The sequence below is a fragment of the Pseudonaja textilis genome, chromosome 2, assembly GCF_049901715.1.
Source record: "Pseudonaja textilis isolate UNSWEBS1 chromosome 2, rPseTex1.2, whole genome shotgun sequence".
NCBI lineage: Eukaryota > Metazoa > Chordata > Lepidosauria > Squamata > Elapidae > Pseudonaja > Pseudonaja textilis.
The window spans coordinates 194,631,533-194,655,931 of NC_141991.1; the positions used below are offsets into that span (position 1 = coordinate 194,631,533).

At 34.5% G+C, this 24,399-nt stretch overlaps 1 protein-coding gene across 2 annotated transcripts in view; it reads left to right on the top strand.

Moving 5' to 3' along the window:
- The window catches only part of VPS13A (vacuolar protein sorting 13 homolog A), a 125,825-nt gene that overhangs the window by 36,661 nt on the left and 64,765 nt on the right, over nt 1-24,399 (top strand). For both annotated transcript variants that reach the window (XM_026703826.2, XM_026703828.2), the window contains exons 17-33: nt 134-276; nt 2,128-2,329; nt 2,425-2,539; nt 2,665-2,801; nt 3,549-3,681; nt 6,047-6,164; nt 8,449-8,587; nt 11,364-11,451; nt 14,373-14,542; nt 17,001-17,157; nt 18,518-18,597; nt 19,106-19,165; nt 19,252-19,402; nt 19,994-20,110; nt 20,188-20,291; nt 20,811-20,978; nt 22,920-23,227. In XM_026703826.2, coding sequence (XP_026559611.2) covers nt 134-276; nt 2,128-2,329; nt 2,425-2,539; nt 2,665-2,801; nt 3,549-3,681; nt 6,047-6,164; nt 8,449-8,587; nt 11,364-11,451; nt 14,373-14,542; nt 17,001-17,157; nt 18,518-18,597; nt 19,106-19,165; nt 19,252-19,402; nt 19,994-20,110; nt 20,188-20,291; nt 20,811-20,978; nt 22,920-23,227 — 2,390 coding nt within the window. The remainder of the gene's footprint in view (nt 1-133; nt 277-2,127; nt 2,330-2,424; nt 2,540-2,664; nt 2,802-3,548; nt 3,682-6,046; nt 6,165-8,448; nt 8,588-11,363; nt 11,452-14,372; nt 14,543-17,000; nt 17,158-18,517; nt 18,598-19,105; nt 19,166-19,251; nt 19,403-19,993; nt 20,111-20,187; nt 20,292-20,810; nt 20,979-22,919; nt 23,228-24,399) is intronic.

Genomic DNA, 24,399 nt, shown 5'->3' on the forward strand with positions numbered 1-24,399 from the left:
TGTGTTTTCAGTCCAGTTTACCTATTTTGAGTTTCATACACAATGATTAATTTTCTGAATTTCAAATATAATCATTAATAACATTTGGTTAAAATGTTCTTAAGTTCATGTTCTTTTTTGTTAATTTGCATAGTATGAAGCTATGAAGCTTTATGTAAAATTAATAAGCATGTCAGTGCTAATCAGGGAAAACAAGGAGAAACCTGAGCTGATAAAACTTGCATTAATTGATCTGCGTACGACATTAGCACAACGACCTGGTGCTGAAGCAATAAGGTAAGCATTTATTTAAAGTAGGTAAATAGAAATATAGTTAAAATGTAGAGCCTTTCCCTTGGTGAGTGGCCATGTATGACCATCTTTCTGTATTGGCTTTGCCCTGTCCATCTGATTTTCCTTCTGGTTTTGTGCTCTTTGGTAGCTTTTTTGAAAGAGACATGCAAAATACGTTTCATTCCTGTTATTTGATCTTTGTCTAAAGAAACTACCTGAGGGTTAGTATGGCATGGTACATAGTAGATCTAATGTTGGATTTTGACCAGGGAATTAGCTACTGGACAGATTGTTGTTCTGATGAAAAATATTTAGAGGAGGGACCATTCAGCCATGATCTCCTGGAAGAAAAGCAAGATATAAATGCAACAAATAAGTGAAGATCTCTTATTGTGTAAATCCAACTTTTCTAGAGGCAACCAGAAAAGTTGACGTTTTGTTGAGATTTTGAATGCAATTTGACATTGGAAAAAAACCCAAGAAATTATAGGCTTATATTCTCTAACAATAATAACAACAAAAAACCCACACATACAAGTAGTCCTTGATTTACAATGATACATTTAGTGATCATTCAAAGTTATAATGGCACTGAAAAAAGTATTACAACTAGTCCTCACACTTACCATTTTTGCCAAATCCCGAAGGTCAAATGATTAGGCATGTGGCAACAGGCATACATTTAAAACAGTTGCAACATCCTGGGGTTATGTGATCAGCCTTTGCAATCTGCTCAGCCAGCTTCTGACAAACAAAGTCAATGGGGAAACCAGATTTGCTTAATAACCAAGTGATTCACTTAACAATCATGGCAAAATTGATCATAAAATCAGATGTGTCTCACTTAACAACTACCTTACTTAGCAATGAAAATTGTCACAACTGTGATTCTAAGTCAAGGACAACCTATATAAGAATTGAAAAATCTATGCCTTAGATCAAGGGTGTCAAACTCTGGGTGACTGAGCCAATCACTTTCTCAGCCCAGCCCACTCGTGGGGAAAATTAAGAGGCAGGAATATTAGGTATGTGTGCCACTTCTAGTTTTATGTATATAAAAAGGTGGGAAGATGATGGTGATGATGATGATAATATCATCATCTAAAAATACGGTACATAATATGGGCTTTTTGTTGTTACTAGAGAATATAAGCCTAGTATTGGATCCCTATAATGCTCTATTTTTTTCCAATGTCAAATTGCATTCAAAATCTTGACTGTTCTTTTCCGGTAACCTCTAAAGTTGCTAGAAAAGTTGGATTTACACAAAAAAGAGGTCTTATTGCTACATTTATAACTTGCTCTGCATAACTTTCAAAACCCTTTTAGAGATAATTCAAATGGGAGTAAAGTGCAGCAGGGGTCCTTCCTTTCCTTTCCCATATAACTTTGAAACTTTGTAAGTCTTCTGCGTATAATTTTACTACATATTATATGAATATATGTAAAATGAATTTTAAATAATTTAGTTGTTTTTAAAAAAATAAACTTATTTGTAACTTGCCTTTTATTCAAGCTTAGTGAATTCCATTAGAGATATTTGAAATCATTTCTAGGCCATGGTCATTCATCATAAACATGCCCATGGAAACTTTTTTCCCCTTTGATCCTATACAACGATGTGAGAAATATGTAATTGGCAAAAAAGTCAAAATCCTTCATCTCTCCATTGTAATTTTCTGACTATTACATTATGAGAGCATAGAGCAAAAACTTTGTAGTAACTTCTTTTGAATAATATAATATGTTGTTTGTTTGTGCGTTTGTGTGTGTGTGTGTATGTGGTGTGTATATTAAATGTGTTTGTGTATTTGTACCTTTATGTATGCATATCCTTTGTGTTCTATTTTTCAGATTTGAATCAAGCGTAAGTGCATTTGAAGTTCAGGGCATGGCTCAGAAAAAAACAGTACCCTGTCTGTTGTCCTCTCACACAGTCCATTCACAGCACAATGCATCACTCTTCACGATAATGTTTGAAACCAATCCCTTAGATGAGAATTGCAATCAGAGACTAATAATAGAGTCACAGCCTTTGGAAATAATATATGATGCTGTAAGTAGAAAATGCTTATTCTACAAATCAAGTTTTAAAAAGACCCACATTTTACATTAAGAATATACATGACTGTTCTTTTATATACTTATCAGATGACTGTGAATAGTTTAGTTGATTTCTTCCGACCCCCAAGTGATGTTCATTTAGAGCAAATAACTTCAGCAACCCTAACAAAATTGGAAGAATTTCGTGACAAGACAGCTACAGGTAAACTATATTTTTACACACATGTGCGCACACTGAATTCACACTGTAACAGCTATCATAGTGTGAGGAGCAGAATCTAGCTCAAGAAACGGTTACTAATGCAATTTTTTGACTTTTTTGTCTAGGATTAGTGTATGTTATAGAAACCCAGAAGGTCTTAGATTTAAAAATAAATCTTATGTCTTCCTATGTCATTGTTCCACAAAATGGATTTTACGAAGCTACATCAAATAAGCTACTTTTGGATCTAGGTCATTTAAAGGTAACCCCTTCAAATATTAAAAAAAATTCTTATATTCTATGTCTTTGTTATTTATTTTATAACCATTGGCTGACTTTATCTGAGCATAACAGAATTCATTTCAGGCCCATGTTTAGTCTGAGTAATGCCTGGTTGGAAGATTTGGGAATATGGCAATAACCTAGACGTGGGGACAGAGGGCAGAATGTAGAATGCAGTGACAAACCATTTCCATACAGTTGCCATGAAAATGGATCTGTCTTGAATTAACCAGGAATCAAATTTGATTTAAAAGATATTTTAACACACACACAGAGAATATTTTATAATTCAGTTAAATAATGTATGTTAATTTCCACAGGTTTGAAAATGTCCATGTGATGATATAATTTGAAGGCTTAACTGTAGTGGGCAATTTAGATATTTTCAAAAGTTCAGTATTATAGAAATGGAAAACCTTTGGCCAAGGATTCAGTCCAATTTGCCAGGCTAATAGACCTTAACCTGTATAAAAAAAACAGCAACTAAGTCACTTTGGGCTTGAGTGAGGGACAAAACTTTAATAGAATGAGAAATGCTGAAGGAAGCAAGAAGTGCAAGATGAGATGGAGAGGGTAGCATTCCTGATTTTGCTCTATGTATTAAACAATGCAGTATGCAGGATAGTTCAGGAGTGTTCCCTGATTGATTTGTACAGAGTCCTTCTCTTTATTTGTAATCTCTTCTTGGAGTATGTATTGACTATTTCTATTGTTGTTTTTTTTAAAGATGAGTAGTAAATGTCGGTCTACCTTGTCAGATATCAAAGTTGGCGAAAGTGCTCTAGAAGATATTATGTCAAGAGCTTATGATAGGTTTGACATTCAACTCAGTAGCATACAGCTACTTTATAGCAGACATTGTAAGTATTAAATTTTGTTGATTTTTAAGGAATAATGTGGAATACCCTTCTTTAACATACTAGGTAAATTTTCCCTTCCCTATGGATTCTATTCATCAAGTTATCGCTTAATGAGAATCATCTCATTAAGGCTCAGCTAAACATGGTTTTCTCTTCACAAAATAAGAGTCAACTTCATTTAGGTTAGTTCATAATATTAGGTCACTGATTGTGTCCATCATATTAAGACTGTAGAACATGCTTAGAAATATGGGAATCTCAGAACATTTCACTGTCTCTATGCAAAACTTATTTTCAGATTAGGAAGGCATAGTTCAAACAGTACACAGAAAAACAGACTGGCAAAGAGTGAGAAAAGACTGTATATTCTTCCATTATTTAACTTCTATGCTGAATAAGTATCGAGGAAAACTGAATTGGAAGAAGATGAGCATGGTTTTAAAATTGGAAGAACCAGCATTAATAACCTGCTACAGAGAAACCTGACAAAAGAGAAACCATTAGTCCCAGCTCTCTCTGCCAAACTGCTCTGTAATAAGAGTATGTTATATAGTTGGGCATACAGGTGAAAAATTAGAATGTCGTGCAAAAGTTCATTTATTTCAGTAATGCAACTTAAAAGGTGAAACTAATATAGGAGATAGACTCATTACATGCAAAGCAAGACAATTCAAGCTGTGATTTGTCATAATTAAAATGATTATGGCTTACAGCTCATGAAAACCCCAAATCCACAATTTCAGAAAATTACAATATTGTGAAAAGGTTCAATATTCTAGGCTCAAAGTGTCCCATTCTAATCAGCTAATTAAGCTATAACACCTACAAAGGGTTCCTGAGCCTTTAAATGGTCTCTCAGTCTGGTTCAGTAGGACTCACAATCATGGGAAAGACTGCTAACCTGACAGTTGTGCAGAAAACCATCATTGACACCCTCCATAAGGAGAGAAAGCCTCAAAAGGTAATTGCAAAAGTAGTTGGATGTTCCCAAAGTGCTGTATCAAAGTACATTAATAGAAAGTTATGTGGAAGGGAAGGGAAAAGTGTGGAAGAAAAAGGTGTAAAAGCAGCAGGGATGACCGCAGCCTGGAGAGGATTGTCAGGAAAAGGCCATTCAAAAGTATTGGGGACTTTCACAAGGAGCGGACTGAGGCTGGAGTCAGTGCATCAAGAGCCACCACACACAGATGGATCCTGGACATGGGCTTCAAATGTCGTATTCCTCTTGTCAAGCCACTCCTCAACAACAAATGTCAGAAGCGTCTTACCTGGGCTAAAGAAAAACAGAACTGGTCTGTTGCTCAGTGGTCCAAAGTCCTCTTTTCTGATGAGAGCAACTTTTGCATCTCATTTGGAAACCAAGGACCCAGAGTCTGGAGGAAGAATGGAGAGGCACACACTGCAAGATGCTTGAAGTCCAGTGTGAAGTTTTCACAATCTGTGTTGATTTGGGGAGCCATGTCATCCGCTGGTGTTGGTCCGGTGTGCTTCATTAAGTCCAGGATCAACACAGCCATCTAGCAGGAGATTTTGGAGCACTTCATGCTTCCTTCCGCAGACGAGCTTTATGTGGATGCTGACTCTCTTGGTAGCAAAAAATCAGACATTATTCTCCTACTTCAAGTGGAATCAAAGTATGGATATCCTCTAAGGCCTGAAGCATAGCAAAGAAGGCAAGCAGCAGGATTGACATTGAAACCAATAGCAGCAACACCATGTAGTAAGACTACCACTAGGTTATACTCATAACAGGGCCCCTCTGAAATCCAAGATAATCATAGAAGCCAAGGAAGGTGGTGCAGATAGAAGCACTTAATACTTTTAGAATGCAGCAGGAATCTGAGCTGAATCTCCTCCATTATTAGAATACAAACTGGAGAAATAGGAAACATTGGACAGTACATCAAGAAGCTAGACCTGGAGCTCTGGTAAAACAACAACAAAAAAGCAAGTCAGCTTACCAAGGCTCACCCCGGCAGTTTAGGATACCGAGAAGGGACAGAGTCTATTGGGCATGGTTTACCTACAGTATGAGAGTTGCAGCAAAGGCACTCTACCCACTAAGCTAGTTCATAGGAAACACAGGACCATTCCAGAGCAAGTGGGAAATAAGGGAAACTAGTCACCTTGACTTTTAAAAGCTCAAACAAACCTTATCATTCATCTACTTCTACCTATTGGGTTTACCACAATAAAGATGCCACTAAAACTAGTGTAAAGTTGCTCTTTGTAGCTTTAAATTAGCATCAACATTGATATAGCCAAGCTTTTTAAAATTGATGAAAAACCCTTGAGAAGCATCTATTGTACTGTGATATAATTGTTTTTCAAAGTTTCTTACAATAAGTATTTTTTTCATTTCTAGATGAAAACTGGGAGGAGGCTCGTAGGTTACAATCCTCATCTCAACATATCTTGCAACCTCTAGATGTGAAAATGGAACTGAACAGAGCAATGGTTGTAACAGATGCAAGAATGCCCAAGTATAACTACAACAATTATAACTATTTTTTATTACTCATACTACTCTTACTAAAAGTATTGTTCATTTGATGGAGACTATGATTATATATTTCTTCCATATCTGTTGACCTTCTACCAGTAAATCTAATAGACATACTTTTAAACTGACCACTTAAATACCAAAAAATAGCAGAATATTGAACCCAGCAATCAAAACTTGGAATTAGACCTAGATTAGATTTTTAGTTTACCCAGGGGTAGCTATTTTATAGTAATTTTATTGTGAGATAAATCATCTTCAGATACCCCTTGATTTATGACCACAACTGAGCCCAAAATTTCTGTTGCTAAATGAGACATTTACCAAGTGAATTTTGCCCCATTTAATGACTTTTCTTGCCACATCTGTTAAGTGAGTCATGATAGTTATTTAAAAACATAGTTATTATGTGAATTTGGCTTCCCCATTGACTTTGCTTGTCAGAATGTCACAAAAGATGATCACCTGACCCCAGGATTCTGCAACCTTCATAAATATGAACCAGTTACCAAGCATCCAAATTTTTTCATGTGACCATGGGTAATGAAACAAACAACATGTTAAAAAGTTATTATATTTATGTAGTTGCTTTACCAAGCACATCTAAATTATATTAAAATAACCAAAATATCTTTACAATTCCCAAGGAATGTCACAACTTTTGAGCAGCCCTTATGTTTGGAATTGAAAGCTGAAGTTTGACACACCCTAAATTGAGGATGCTGCAACAGTCGTAAATTTGAAAAACAGTCATAAGTCACTTTTTTCACTGCCATTGTAACTTTGAACAGTCACTAAACAAACTATTGTAAGTTGAGGACTACCTGTATTGAGATCAAACTATGGTCCTATAAAAGCTATGGCTGTGGCTTATTTAGTGCTCTGTTTTGGTCAAATTTATTTCTTGCTTTGGGATGATGTATGCAATTCATTCATTGTCTAGTTTCTGGCGCGCATGCGTGCACGCAGACCAACTGACCAACGCTCATGCCTGTGCCAGAAACTGGAAGCTCAGCTTCCTGGTGCATGCATGCAAAGACCAGCTGGCTGCAATGGGCGATGGCTGGCATGCCTAGAAAGATGGGTCTGTGTGCAACTTCCAGCAAGCGTGCCATAAGTTCGCCATTCACGGCTATAGACTAGTAATACAGCACTTTAGTTTATATTTAGGACCACTGTATCGTGGTAAAAACCATGAGTGCTGGATAATCTAGAAATTGCATGGGCAACGTTTTGAGTTGAGACAGAAATATATTTAATTTGTTTCTTTCATAACAGAGATTATTTGAAAGTGACTATCTAGTATTTAAAATGTTCAGTTTGTAGTATATCAATTCTATTTAATATCCTGTTGTGTTGTTAGCTTATAAAGAGGTATGCATATATAATGCATTTGCTACGTTTTCACTACTTGGGGTTACCTAAAATGGCATACAGTTTTTCTTTTCATTAACTTAGTATCAGCTGCTGAATTCACTCTAGTGCTCATGATTACAGGTAGTCCTCAACTTATGACCACAATTGAGCCTAAAATTAAAGCAGGACTGTTGTTAAGTGAGTTTGCCCCATTTTATAACCTTTCTTGCCAGAATTGTTAAGTGAATCACTGTAGCTGTTAGTACCATGGTTTTGAATTAATGTGGCTTCCCATTGACTCTGCTTGTCAGAAAGTCACAAAAGGTGATCACATGACCCAGGGACACTGCAACTGTCAAAAATATGAGTCAGTTGCCAAGCACCTGAATTTTGATCATGTGACTAGGGGGATAGTGCAACAGTTGTAAACAGTCATAAATCACTTTTTTCAACGCTGTTACAACTTTGAGCAGTCAATAAATGAACTGTTGTAAGTCGAGGATTACCTGTATTTACAAATGTGAAATAATCTCAGTGTAGATATTGGTGGAATCCTAATTGTGAAAAGCACCCATTTATTTTGTTTCCAATTCCAAGAAGCCAGTTGCATATCTAATAGAACTATCATTTATATCCCAAGTTTATGGTAAAGCTGGATAAGACGCTGAAGATATGGTTTTGCCAATAGATATGGGTCAGGGAAATGTGGTGGAGCTGGTGCAGTGGCTATACTGATTGTTTTGATAAATGGGTTTATGGGCTGTGAGTTGTGTGTATTTTATGGTAGTTTTTATATGCTTTTATTTCTCTTGTTTTTAAAATGATGCTTTTGTTGTTATTTTTATTTGTTTTGATTGTAAACTGCACAAATCCTGGCTGGATTTATTTTTCTAATGGTTATTTTTTAGGTACAAAATGTATGGTGAGCTGCCATTACTTTCTTTTAATATCTCAGATGAGAAATTAAAATCTATTCTGGAACTTATTGACAGCATTCCAAAACCAAAAAATTCATCTGACTCCACAGCTGCTCTACAACCTTCCAAGGCAAGTTTAAATGTTCATTGATAGTACAAAAGATTCTTGGGCAATTTAATCACAGTGAAGTATTTGATCGATGTGATATTTCCTTATTTTGCACAAAGGAAATAATTAGCAGAAGTCATATAAGCAAATATTTAGTTAATGCCTTTATTTTCTTTTTTATCTGTTGATAATTTGCCAGCATAGAAAAGTAGATTTTCAGGGAATAGCAATTAGGAAAAATTACAAGTTTTTAGATATTGTTTCAACTTCTCACTTGCTGCTGTGTGAATTTGTCATGATAGTGATCTTCTTACCAATCCTCCATGTCATAGCTATGTAAATTGCAGTAAGGTAAATTCTTGTAGTTTCAAGAACTCAGCATAGGAGCATTAAAATTAGGTCCATGATGTGACAAAGAAACTTGAGGGCACATGGTTTATTTTTATTCTGATAAATTCATATTATCATGTGGACTGTGGACTGAATGAGTAGGAATTTCCAGCTGTCTTTCAATCACAGCCAAAAAACTTTATTATATTAATCTCAAGTTAGCCTTTGAGTAGTAAGGGGCAAACAAATCAAAACCTAATTTATAAAAGGCTGGATAGTCAATTGAGATCCAGGAGTTTATTTTTATTAGAGCTTACTCAGAAGCTTCAGATTTGGTGTGTACAGATGCTTTTGGATCTGGATTTAACTTGGATTTTTCAGGTACTTGCCATTAATTTTGGCAAATAGGCAAGCGACCAGATTTGGCTATGGTAGTAGACAAATTACATTTGGACTATTGGATTGTAGGTAACCCTTGTTTAAAGTTCGTTTGTTTAGAAACAATTTGGAGTTATGGCTGCACTGAACAAATGGTAGTTAATATCTGGTCCATGAAGTTATGGCTGTTTGTGCAGTCACATAATCAAAAATCAGATGTTTGACAGCTTGCTATAACTGCAACTGCGTGGCTGCTCCCACCATCCCCCATCTCTCCCCCCCCAAATCTCTGCCGTTTTGGTTGCCTAGTATTCTGGAGCTCTGCCACCTGGTGCTCCATGGGCCCTGCTCTATCACCTTGCTTAATGTATACTTAATTATTTTTGACAGTGGCAGGACGAACAGAGTGCAAAGTTGCAGGGCCAGTGGAATGTAAGGTGGTAGAGCCAGCAGAGCACAGGGTTTCAGAGGCAGCAAAGTGTAGGGTAGCCAAAAGGGCAGAGATGAGGACTAGATAAGTGGATGTGGGGAGTTGAAGAAGAAGCAGTCTCTTACTTTACTGGAGGGACCAAGCCAGGGTCTTCTGTTAATGGCAACTAGGACTGTCTGCATTGCATCACTTAAATGCTACATTGTGACACTGCACTTTAGAAATGCCTCACTTAACCCCTTCGAGATTGGCGAAGATGCACCCCAACACGAGCCCCAAGTGTTGGAAATGTCAACACATAGAAGGTACCTTCTTTCACATGTGGTGGTCATGCAAGGAAACCCAGAAGTATTGGCAAAAAATTAGGCACTGGCTAGAGGAAATAACCATGGAACAAATTGAGTACAAACCAGAGTCCTTCCTTCTAGGAATTTTTGATAAACAAATATCCAAAAAGTCAAAGTATATTACAATCCACATCTTAACATGCTGCCAGACTGGCATTTGCCCAGTGCTGGAAACTACCCTCTATCCCCACTGATCTTATGGTTATTCAGAAAATCTTACAATGCGCCGAAATGGACAAACTAACACAAGCATTAAAAAATAAAGAATCTTCAACCTATTATAGCAATTGGAATCCTTTGTACATTTGGCTTAATCAAAGATAGATCACCTCTAAGAAAATTAAGGCCGAGGCCTCCAGAGGCAGAGATAAAGAAAAGCACTGCCGATGATACTCTGGAAGAAGAAAAGACCTTACAGACAGTCACAAAAATATGGTTTTATTATAAATGTTTTCTCTACTTCTGTTATCCCCACTTTCCCCCCTTCCCTTCCTTTCCCTCTTTCCTCTCTCAAGCTTTCCTCTCTTTCCCTCTTGGCCCATGCCAAGACTTGTTAAATCTTTTTGTTGTATATACTTTGTAGCTGTGTTGTCGTTGATTTTTTAAAAAGTAAAACTAATAAAGTTTATTAAAAAAAAAAAAAAGAAATGCCTCACTTAGAAAGAGAAAGTTTGGTTGGTTCCAATTACTGTCATAACCCAATGACTGCCTTCCTACTATATGGATAATTTTATGAAACATTGACAAATTCATCTGGTACATAATACATTCTAAATCATATTTACATGCTATGGAAGTATGCAATTTCTACTTTGAAAAACAGTGTTGGGTTTAGTTTGTTTCTTGGTTTGTTTCAGAGCAGCCAGGTCATCTAAGATTAGGAGAATCTGAAGGCCTACCTTCTATACAGATTTTCCTACTCACTGTACCTGAAGCACTTCCATCTATTCTTAATATCTATGACCAGATAGAAGATATATTTAAGTAATTGTTTTTAAAGTGTTGAACAATAATGCTGCCCCATTACAGCAACAGCAACTACTATGTTGTTTTGTTTTGTTATCTTTCATTATATTTACTGCCTGGTTGGCTTTATTGTTAGCATCATATACTTTCTTAAAAAGAGGAGATTTGTAAGTCTTGTCTCATTCTAATTAGCTGTTGTATGTTGATATTTTGAAATTTATCATTATTATTGGTGTTATAATTTAATGACTTTGAACAACCAAAAAATGAAGTAAATGTTTATATTAGCCAAGGGAGTAATATATTCTTGAACTAAAGAAGATTACATTTTGCTTTTGTATTGCAGCTTCAAACATCTTCTCTGATAACAACACCTCAAATGTCGACCTTAGTAATTCCATTTTTAGAACCTCTTTCAATAGCTGGATCAAGTGGTAAATGTTCATTTCATGTTTATTTAATCTAGTAATGTTTACTTATAAAATGTAAATGTTAGAAAAAATACTGGGTAATGAGATCTATTGCAAGGAATTAATGCTTATCAGAAGAATGGGAAATAGCTGTGATAAGAGCATGTTTCTCTTTGCTTTTTTATATGGAAGTGAGAATTGGCAAGGATAGATCAATCATAATAGTATGCTGACTGCATTGGAAATTGGTACTTAAGTGTGTGTTAAAACAAGAAGTAAGGTCAAGAATGAATGGCTGCAGAATGAATTGTTTTTTAAATGGTGATCAATGAATAGGATCAGATTGAAAAACAAAGCATATGAAAAAAGAATGAGTGGATTGAGAGGAAGGGGAAAGATAGAATAGAATGTATGTATATTATATATACATTTGTCCTACATTTGTATATTAAACAGTCCCATTCAAGTAAAAAATTGATTTCCCCCACCAGTACGCCAGGGATGGGGAACCTTTTATGGCTCACTCTGGAATTCTGGGAGTTGAAGTCCATAAGTGATAGAAGAGCCAAGTTTCCCTACCCCTATCATAGGGTACAATAAGCAATCAAATCATACTAGGAAACAATAAATATAAATCGTAAGGATACAAGCGACAAAGTTACAGTCATACAGCCACAAGTGGGAGGGGATGGGTGATAAGGAGTGATGAGAAGATGAATAGTAATTCAGACTTTGTAAATAGTTGGGCAGTGTTGAGGGAATTATTTGTTTAGCAATGATGGCATTCAGAAAAAACTGTCCTTGTGTCTACTTGTTCTGGTGTGCAGTGCTCTATAGTGTCGTTTTGAGAGTAAGAGTTGAAACAGTTTATATCCAGGATGTGAGGGGTCTGTAAATATTTTCACAGCTCTCTTTTTGACTCGTGCAGTATACAGGTCCTCGATTGAAGGCACGTTGGTAGTAATTGTTTTTTTCTGCAGTCCTAATTACTCTCTGGAGTCTGTGTCTGTCCTGTTGGTTTGTAGAACCAAACCAGATAGTTATAGAGGTGCAGTTGACAGACTCAATAATTCCCTGTAGAACTATATCAGCAGCTGCTTGGGCAGTTTGAGCTTTCTGAGTTGGCACAGAAAGAACATTCTTTGTTGTGCTTTTTTGATGACATTTTTGATGTTAGTGTCCATGTGATATAATAGAACCTAGAAATTTGAAGGATTCTACTGTTTGTACTGTGTTGTTTAGTATTGTAAAAGGTGGTAGTATGGGAGGGTTTCTCCTAAAATCTAGTATGGGAGGTTTTCTACAGTTTTGAGTGTGTTCAGTCCCAGATTGTTCTGGTCACACCACGAGACAAGTTGTACAACCTCCTGTCTTAAGTGGATTCGTCATTGTCTCAAATGAGCCCAATCATTGTTGTATCATCTGCAAACTTCAGTATTTCAACAAATGGATCGTTTGAGATGTAGTCATTGGTATATAGGGAGAAGAGAAATGGAGAAAGCACACAGCCTTGCGGGGGCCCTGTGTTAATTGTACAGGTATCAGATGTGATTCTGCCTAGCTTCACCTGCTGCTTCCTGTCTGTTTGAAGCTTATGATCCACTTACAAGTGTGTTAGGTACCGCTAGCTAGTTTAGTTAGAAGAATGTTTGGAATTATCGTATTGAATGCTGAACTGAAGTCTACAAAGAGGACCCTTGCATAGGTATATGGAGATTCAAGTAGTGCAGAGCCATATTAACAGCATCATCTATTGATCTATTTGCTCGGTATGCAAACTACATGGGATCTAACAGCAGAGCCGTGATGGTTTTTAGGCGGGACAGCACTAGCCTTTCAAAGGTTTTCATAACCACTGATGTTAGAGCAATTCGTCTGTAGTCATTCAGTTCCCTGACGGAGAGCTTCTTTTGCACTGGGATGATAGTAGAGTGTTTGAAGCAAGAAGGAACATAGCACATCTCTAGTGATTTATTGAAGATTCTGGTGGAGGCCAATTAGTCAGCACAGACTTTTAAGCAAGGTGTTATCTTGTCTGGCCCTAGTGCTTTTCCTGGCTTTTATCTGTGAAATAGATCTTGCACTTCTTTTTCTGTAATCACCAGAGATTGTGAACCTAATGGGTTGGGGTCAGTTATAGGAGGCTTGGCTGTTGTTGGTGTGTTTGAGATGGGGGTTGTGGAGATAGGTGGCTGTAGTTTCCTTTCAAAGGTTATAACTAGATGTAGCTAATGAAAAAGAAAGCAGTGAGAAGTTTAATACAAAAAGGCAATAAATAAATCTATATGAAAAAAAGTCATGAAGATACATGTATAATAATTTGTGTTGGTGCAAACTAGATTTAGTTAGAATTGTGTTTCTCTTCACTCTTGACTTGTTACTTTCTGCATGTTGTATGACACTGGCTACCACAAAATAAAATAGTTTAATGGATATGTATGTAGGTAGGTAGGTAGGTATGTATGTATGCATGCATGTATGTATGTACCAGAATTTCATTATTTTATATAAATGTTTTCATGCAGTTTTTTTTTTGCTGTAGGGCTAATATGTATTATTTATGCAGAGACTAGAAATGTTCAGAAAATAAATCTGTATGCCTGGGTGATCCCTGTAGGTCAGCAGTGTTTTATGACTTCCACTTGCTAATCAGTAGCAATGAACAAACAAGATTAATTTTTTATGTAAAAGCACTATAATTTCAGTTTTATTCCAATATTCAAAAATAGTCTCAGAATTACTACTTCATGTGCCTTTTGTATTAGGATATGGATGGTAGGTCTTGCAGCTTGAGCCAAATAATAAAAACAAATATCTAAATAGAATCTCATAAATCTAAAGTCCGTCTATGTTAGATTCAATTATTGGGTTTTCTTTATAACATGAATAAGTCAAAATGGCAGCATGTTTTAATAATTATTATTTTACCTTGAACTGTTTATTAGAATCTGAGGATGAATTTTATGATGCTCCAAGTAGTCCTTTGGAAGACCTACCATTTTTTGAAGCACCTTTGGGCTCACTGAGTAGAGCTAGTAGCTTCCGAAAAAACACAGCAAAAACAGAACCTTTGAAAAACATGACTGATTTCCAATTAAGATTTGAAATATCTGAGGTAATGCTTTATTTTTTACTATTAAAGATTTATGACCATTTATGTCAGACTGTTTATGTATGTATGTTTTCTTTCTGAAATGTGTGTTCACACCTTTATTTTATCATTATTACTATAGTTGCTTTGTTACTGTTGATTGGCAACAGTATACAGTATATGACTAGGTTGAACAAGGACTACCGTGCTACATTTATCTTTAACAACTATATCTCAAGTTCTGATATTGTGGGAATAAATTCATTTGATATTTTCTTGTCTTCCTAGAATTTACAGCTGTCCATTATCTTAAGGACAAGGGGATCACCAAAATACTAAGATGTGGGTTGTCAATAGGTACTGTAAAAGGAAGAATCGTAAGGGAAAGTAGAACAGCAACAGAATGCAGTCATTTATTTAAGACTTCCAGTGGGCCAAACCAAAGGGGCTAAAGGAACAAAAGAATCAAAAGGATACTGGCTTAATTTTAAATATATATTGGTGGCTTTCCATTTTTGTAATTTTTTATGAATTTTATTGTACATTACTGATCAATAACTTTTATGTATAGAAAGCGGGCTGCACTGACCCAGATCATAGCCATGTATCTCAGTGCTATTCTTCATTATTTTCTTTAATACATGAACGAATAATCAATTGTGCAGAGCTCAAGGCATGAATATTTTTATATGGGATATAGAACTTTTAATAAAGACTTACAGGTACATGATTCTGTTTCTTACCTTTCAGTTCTCTTTAAGTCACTCCGCTAGTAACATCATTATGAATTTTCCATATGCTGCTGGATCAGTATTGAGAATGAATGAATGTATGAATGGATGGACGAATGGATGACTGACTGAATGGATGGATGGATGGATGGATGACTGACTGACTGAATGAATGAATGAATCTATCTGTATGTATATGCCCATCCATCCCCCCACCCTCCCACCATCCTTATTCTACACTGCTGCAATCAAATTACTCTAAGGCAGGTATATATTTTTCTGTATTTTAACATATACAAGTTTTGTTTTATTCTTGCACTTTTTTCTCTTCAATTTTTATTATTCAGTTGAATTTTAATAGACTATAAGTGTTGGCATCTGTTTATTTTCAGCATCTTTCTCCAATAAATCTAGTAACACCATAACCAATAAAAATATATTTCATAGCTGCCTGGACCAGTTACTTAACCATGTTTACAGTCTAGGTCTTAAAAAATCCAAAATTTGAATGTTTAATTCTGAAACATACAATTAAACATACAGTCATGAACCTATATGAATTTTCAATGTTTCTGCATAAATGATCTGTTTTCCATACAAGCACTAAAATAAGATAAAGAGAACCCAATTCTGACAAATGAGTCACAAATAGTATACTTGTACTTTTATTTATTGAGGAAAATGATCCACAACTACATATCAATGAAGAATAGAGAATGGGAAATAGGAAAAAAAAGCAAAGCAACAGTATTCAGTCACATTTCCTTGGACAAAAACTTAGTTTATTATTTTATCAACTGTGATTGTAGCAGTGGCCTTACATTGGGTAGTAAGAATTAATACGATCAGTTTGGGAGAATGTACAAAGAATTTATTGTGACAAAGACAATTATACAATTTTATTATTCTAGTGTAGGAAAAAAGTTTCTTTTGATTGAAACAAGCACTTCACTACATTGTATTACTTTACGGCAAAAGAAGATTTGGTTTTCCTTTAATTTAGTTAATAAATAAAATGTAATCTTAGGCTTTCAACAAACTTAGAATTATTTGCATAACTTTTGATGAAAAAATAATTACTTATACAGGACCACAATTGAGCCCCAAATTTTTGTTGCTAAGTGAAAGATTTGTTAAAAGAATTTTGGCCCATTTTAGAACCTTTTGTGCTACAGTTGTTAAGTGAATCATTGAAATTGTTAATGTAGCAACATAGTTGTTAAGTGAACCTGGCTTCCCCATTGACTTTGCTTGTCAGAAGGTCATAAAAGGTGATCATATGACCCTGGAACATATATATGAGTCAGTTGCCAAGCATCTGAATTTTGATCACATGATTATGGGATGCTGAAATGGTTGTGTGAAAAACGGTCCTTAGTCACTTTTTTCAATGCTGTTGTAACTTTGAATGGTCATTAAACGAACTGTTGTAAGTCAAGGAACAACTGTATTCTGTTTTTTCCTTCCATTGTTATGTACTTAAAATGTATTCCCCAAATTCAAAAACTATATTTTATTTATTTGTTAGTTTTTTCCCCTGCCTTTATTATTTTACAGGTAACTCAAAGTTATTTGTGCTTACTTTATAAATTAATCCTTTTATATCATTAAGAAGTGAAAAGTTGCTTTAATTATTAAAAGGGAAATGATTGTCTAGAAGACCTTAAAAGTTATTTCCAGTCCTATAATCTCTCTCCATCCTAAGGTTATTGAAACTTTGGATAACCATCTTCTCTTTTTTAAATAAACAGGTGTTCCTTCAAGTGTGTCGTCTTGCAGAAGACATTGAAAAGCCAATTCTTCGGCTGGAAATTTTAAAATTAGGCACTGAACTTAAGCTCAGAACATATGACATGACTGCTACTGCTTTTCTTAGAGAAATTTGCTTAATGTGTCCAGAATATATAGGTAAGTATTATATATATGATTTTAGATGAGCAATTTGAAGCTACTACGAGTATTTTTAAAGTTAAAGTTAAAGTAGCAATTTGCTCTACTTTTATTTTAGTTGAATGAGAGAAAAATTTAGTGAAAATTTCCAGCAACAGTCTGTTCTTATCTAAGTGCCCCATTAAATGCCATTATAACTTTGAATGGTCACTGAACTGCCTGTATAAGATTAAATTAAACTAGCTTTTGTCCATTTGCAAATATAAACAATACGTGCACTGTTTATTTTAACAATACTTTATTTAATTTTATTGTCAAAGGCAAAATCAAGCATACAAAAAGAATAATAATAACCTCAATATTATTACTTCAGGTTATTTAATCTTTTTAAATGTTTAATTGCTTTGTATTAACTTTTTATTATGCTATAAGCCATTGTAACTGTGATAGTGAGATGGGTAATATAAATTTAATAAATAAATAAAATAGTAGTAATAGTAATAATTGCATAATAAATTTTCAGTTGATAATACTCTCTTTAGGTTCCTTTCATGAAACTATAATACAGGTAGTCTTTGAGTTAATGACCATTTTAAAACAACCATTCAAAGTTATGATATCGCAGAAAAAAAATAACTTACTACTGATCCTTGCACTTACAACCATTGCAGTAATCCCCAATTTTTGTTGTGTGACAAAAATTGGGCCCTTGGCAACTGATGTCTATTTATGATAGTTGTAGCTGTCCTGGGTCCCATGGTTATTTGTTACTTTCCCAAGGGGCAACTTTCAGCAATAGGGAAAGCCAGACTTGCTTAGTAATTTTAATGATTCACTTAATGAATGTGACAAAAGAGGTCATAAAATCAGGCATAACTCATAACAATATTATTGCTTAGTTATATTCAGGTCTCAATTTTGATCATAAGGTAAGAACCCTAAGTAATGCTTTACAGATGTTATTCATGAATTTCAATGTAATTAATTTTGCTTTTATTATAATTAACTCGTTAATTAATCTTAAATTATTAACTATCAAAATTTCTAGTGTCTTAGAATGAATCATTGTGACCAATCTTGATTTTATGACCATTTTTTCTATGGTTATTGGTTATTAAGCATATCCAGCTTCCCAAATTGACTTTGCTTGTCAGAAGCCAGCTGGGAAGGTTGCATATCGCAAACATGTGATTGCAAGACACTGCAAACATTGTAAATAGGAGCTATTTGCCAAGCACCTGATTGTGATCACACTATTGCAAAAGAGGTCAGAAGTGACTTTTTCCAAGGTCGTTGTAACTCATGGGCTTTCTGTATTTGATTCCAATTCATTTGTTTCGCACTATGATTTTAATTTTTTTAATGTTTCTTTAATTAGATAATAAAGAGAAGCCTGTTTATATTATTTCAACTTTGGATAATTCAGTGGAAGATCTTCTATCAATTGAATATACCAAGGTAAGAGAAAGGATTCAATTTTTTTCCTTAAAATTTGTGTGGACAAATATTTAAATTATTTAATTGTTCAGGAATAAATGTGTTGGAAAATGAATAGAACAAATTAGTACAGTAGAACTTCTGGTCGTGACCATAATTCATTCCATAACTTTGGTCGCAACCTGATTTGGTCATGACCCAAACCTAATTTTGGAAATTTGGCATTTGCAAAAAAAAAAAATGGTGCGGAAGGGGAAATTGGCTGTGAAAAAAAAATTGTGAATTTGGTCATGGTCAGAAGCATTTTTGACCAGAGGTTCTACTGTATTAAGCATATTTATGAAGGACAGGTTTATCATTGGGTAATAGATAAATAGCAATGTCAATAGTTAGAGAAGGCTATTCCAAAAGTGTGGTAATTACCAAAGCAAATACTGAGGATTTATTATAGATCTACTATCTATAGAGTTCTGGTGCAGCTATGTTCTGTAATATTTTCAAGTTTAAAATGTCATGTTTTTGACTATAGGCAGATATTAATGCTCCAGACCTGAAGAGTACTTACCAGAACGTTCTGCAGCTGATAAAGGTAATAGTTATAGTTTCTATTTATATGGTTGCTATATCTCAGAAGGTGCTTTTAAAACATATTAATAAAATGCATTTGTTCTTTAGGTGACTTTTTCTTCTATAGATATTCATTTACATACTGAAGCACTTCTGAGTACAATGAATTTTCTAAATAATCTCCTTCCAACTCAAGAGGCTAATACAGTAGAAATTGTCCAGGAAAAAGAAGAAAAAAAAGAAGTTCTTAGGAAATTTAGTAAGGCTTTTCCATATCAAACTTTGTATTTCTTGTATTTCAGCCTTATTTCACATTCTGAGTTCTTTAAAAGAATATTAAAGAGATTATTTCAGGATTAGTAGTTTCCATTTCTAAATCAACATAATTTTTAAAATGCTGACTAATAGGTATTCTTATGTTCCAAGTGTCCATTTGAAAACGGTTTTGGATTTTGTTGATGAAACGAGATAAGGAGAGAATTATATTTTTTAAAAATGATTCTTTCCATGACTGATGCTAAAACATTTATTATTTAAGAAAAGTTATCCCTTTCAAGCTGTTAAAAAAAAATCTGTTGAAAGCTTTGTTATAGTATTTATCTGAAATAAAATCTCCATTTATAGTGAGAACAGATGGACCAAATGCCTTCCGACATATAAGCTGTAATTCTTTATAGTTCCTAGTTGCATTAGTGTTTTTTTTAATTATAGTCAGATGAGAAGAGTCAACAGCCCTCTTCTCCTGACATATTTTCTTATTGATTTCCTCTTTTGAATTGGGTGTGAATGCCATATATTCACCTCGGGAAATTCAACTTTCCATTTATTTGTAATTTTTAATTTCCCATAGGTTCGAAAAAATCAAAACATGAGGATGTTTGTGATCTCCATCTTTTGGTAGACATGAATTGTTTGCGTATTTTTATAAGAGAACAGAAACGTTGGATCTCAGAAATTAGCATAGAAGGTAAAAATAAACAAGATTGTAGAAAAAAGTCTTTGAACATGAGGCTTCATTTACATCTATTATTTTTTTATATGTAGGTCTTGATAGCCAAGTGATAATGAAGAAAGAAACAACTGAAATATCTGCTAAATTAAAGAATATAATTATTGTGGATTGTGATGTGACAGCACTATATAAAAAGGTACAGATGTACTTTTAATGTGTTGATATTTACTAACTCAAAGATCAGTTTTGTTTTAAGCTTTAAGCCTTCTATAGAAAACAGTGCATTCTGAGTTTGAAATACTGCCCCTGGTTTAGTAGAAGATGCTTTAAATTATTTAATTTTTCAGAGAAGAAAGTCGAATTGAATATACTTTATAACAAAGACTACAGACAAATTACTCCTCTCAGTTTAACTTTATTGTTTGCATTCTATATCTAGTTACTGCTACAGTGCACATATTGGATTGGTCCCTATATTGTACATTACCTCATAACACATATATTTTTTAAAAAAATCATCCCTTTTCCTGCTTTTAATGTATAGGTTGAAGATGATACATTTTCTTCCTAAACCTTTCCATTAATTCAATGGATCAAAGCCCATTTCATGAACATGAAGGATTACATGAATAGAAGGGGAACCATGGAATTTTTGATAAACGCATAATTCTTTAAAATTTATACTATTTATACTGAAAATTGTTTTTATTTCAAGGCTCTGTATATAACTGGAAAAGAAGTCTTTAGTTTAAAAATGATTACATACACATGTGCCACGGATGGTGCTTCCTTTACAAATATGAATGCTGTTGACAGCAACATTTATTTAACTGTTGGATGTATTCAAATTGTTTTTGTCAACAAATTTGTTTCTGCAATTTTGGTAAGTCAAAACTTTTTTCTGACATTTGTAAACTAACACACAGCTTGGATGATTTTAAAGTAAACTCGTTTTGCTTGTTCTACTCTATAAAAAGCTATTGAACTTGTTTTAGCAGTCCCTGTTTATTGTTCAGTTGAACTATGTATTGATAGAAGAGATTACTTAAACTGTATATTGTTAACTGTAAAATTGTTAAAACAATTTTTCAGCCAAACATTATAACTGAGAGCACTTTAAAATATAAAATATAATTTGTATTATGGAATTTAAACAATAAATGCATTATATATATATTACTTTCATATTATTAAGTTCTACACTTGAGGTTCTGGTACACATCAGAGATTAAGATCAGTGTAGCGAGAGACAATATTTCCCTATTTGATATGTGCAACTTCGAAATAGAATACTCAATATAATGCAGAATAGTTAGTTGTGGAAGAAGTGTAATCATCCTCTAAATAAAGTTACTGCCCAAGAAATCATGTCTATTAAGGTCTCCTAGGAGGTGGCATGTGCTTGGCTAAATAGTGAGTAATGTCTCATTACAGGATGGTATGATGTCATTTGTTTTGAAAAAGGCAGTAGCATGCCCCCTTCTCAAGAGGCCATTGTTCGTTGGACATCTTTCAATCAGTCTCCATCCTTTTTTTAGATCTTTTTTAACCCACCTTTATTTTTTTACATAAATAACTCAAGGCAGCGAACATACTTAATACTCCTCCCTCCTCCTATTTCCCTCACAATTACAACCCTACGAGGTAGTTTGGACTGAGACACAGTGATTAGCTCAAAGTCAACCAGCCAGCTTTCATGCCTAGAGCAGGATTAGAAATCGGTGCCTCCTGGTTTCTTGCTTGGTTTCTTGCCTGGTGCAAGACTGGATCTCTTGATGAAAGGTTGTTGAGAGAGTGGTAGGCACTCAACTTCAGCGGTCCCGGGGTACAGCAGTTTATCTTGACCTTTTCAGTCAGGGTCAAGACTGGATTATGCACTTAGACAATATTACTTGTGCTTATGAATGACTTCTGAGAACTCAGGATGTGGGTGGAGCATCTATTCAAGCACTCCTGTATCTCTCATATGTACTTGATATCATTGACCATGGTTTAATCAGGATTGGTTTTGGCTGTTGGGAATGGGTGGTATTATCTTGCAGTGATTCTCCTTTTCCTTCTGTGATTGGTTCAAGTTATGGTTGTGGGGAGGAGGAGAAGTCCTCTACATTGTGGTGTGTTTCAGGGCTCGGGCCTCATTTTCCTCTTTAAATCTACATGAGAGAACTGGAGAAGATTTTCCAGCAGCATAGGGTGCAGTATCATCAGATAATCAGCTATGTATCTCCAGCTTAGGCCTGGCACATGACACTGTTCAGCTCTTGACCCATTGCCTGGAAGCTGTGAGGATCTGGATAGGGCAGAACCAACTCTGACTTAGCCAAAGTAAGATGTTGTGGCTTAGGATTTTTGGTCCTCCTGCTTCTGGTGAGGTATCAGCTTTGATGGTACTACCCAATCAAAGGTGACACTTCACCAGATAAAACTGGTGTGCAGCTTCCTGGACTTCTGCTCATGCTTAAGATACTTTCTTTTTAAAAAAAAAACAAGTTTTATTCATTTTTCCACCATTTAACATCTCATTTTATAGAACAGCATAATTACAGGTTTCTGTGCTTAAGATACTTTCTTTCTTTCTGGGAACCACTGAGGAACTGGTACTTGCAAAATATGGTCCAAAAATGTTTGGACTGATTGGACTGTATATTCCTACTTCCTTCAAATCTATGTTTTCCTTAACGTAACATTGTTCCTGAAGTTACTTAAATGTGATATGACGATGATAACTGATATGATAATTTGGAGTGCATATGGATTAACAATAGCAGATTAAATATGCCCATTTTACTTATTTATTGCTGAACTTTTTTAATTTAAATTCTAGGCTTTTGTAAACAATTTTCAGATGGCAAAGGAAGCAATTACTGAAGCCACTGTTCAAGCTGCTGAAAAAGCAGCCACAGGTGTAAAGGAATTATCTAAGCAGAGTTCCCGAATGGCACTGGACATTAACATTAAAGCACCTGTTGTCATAATACCACAGTCAGCAGTATCTACTGATGTTTTAGTTGCTGATTTTGGTATGATCACAATAAAAAATGAGTTTTTGCTTGTGAAAACAAAACTTCGTTACAGTGTCCCACCAGTTCTTGACAGTATTTGTGTGAAGCTGAGTGAACTAAAATTATACAGGTAAGTTAAAATGATTTCATAATTTTTCTAAATGTAATTTCAAAATAAGCAATTTAATTAGAATAGTATGATGTGGTGTGCTAAGTTAACAACCTCAGCTTTATACTATATAACCACCAAAAAGTGATTTTGAAAAAAACTAATTCTATACTTCTATCAAATCCAGACTTTCCTAGTCATTCTTTTTTTCTTCTCCTTTTCAAAATTATTTTATAATTAAAATTAATTAAAATAGCTCCAAAAACCTTGAGTATTTTGTTTGAAAGTCCTTTTTCTTGACAACTTACCTCCTCAATTTAAACATTGACAAATAGAACAGAAATCTATACTGTAAGTCATATAGATTTCTGCTGACAGTAGAGTAATATTTTTGTTTTAGGAACCCTTATGTCTGAAAAATTCATACTTCTCAATGAGTTCCAAGTACTGAAGTAAAGCAAGAAGAATATAATCACTCTATAGGTTACAGCAATTGATTCAAAATCATTTTTGCAATCTAAATTGAGTTTTTCCAAAGTATGCTGAAGAATTAAATTAATTCATTAGTTATATGTACAATTATAAGGCAATAGTAATTTGGATACTAAACTTTCACCATCCAGAAAGTTCCAAATTTCTTATCATTTTCTGCTTTATCCTTACCTAGCTACAAGGTACAAGGGGCATAGAAAAATAGAAAAAATGTCAAGCAATTTGCAGTAGATTTGAAGGGCAAATAATTGGGGGAATTTGGGGAAGAGGAAAAAGAGTCTCTTATTCTAGTCCAGACTTCTCTTTATGTAATTTTCCTTTCTTTATGGCAAAAAGACCCAAGATACTTCAGTTGCAGGAAAAGAATGCAAAACCAAAAGAACCTTAAAACCAAGTGGAGAGCCTGGGCCTCTTTCTAGCTGTTTCCTGTAATTCCCAGCAGTATTTTTTTTTTAACTTAATGCTAAAATGACACGTTTTTGTTCTTTTTATAACTGCTAATCTTCAGTATATATTTTAAAAAATATAAGTAGTTAAAAAACAAGTACAAAATATGGACAGAGAAAAACATTTAAAGCTAATAAATGTCAATACTAAAAACTTGCTCCATTATGAACATTTTCTATTTTTTAATAAATCTCTCTTCTGAGCTTTAGGCTAAAAATAGTTAATACTGTTCAAATCATTAAAAGTTTATTAGA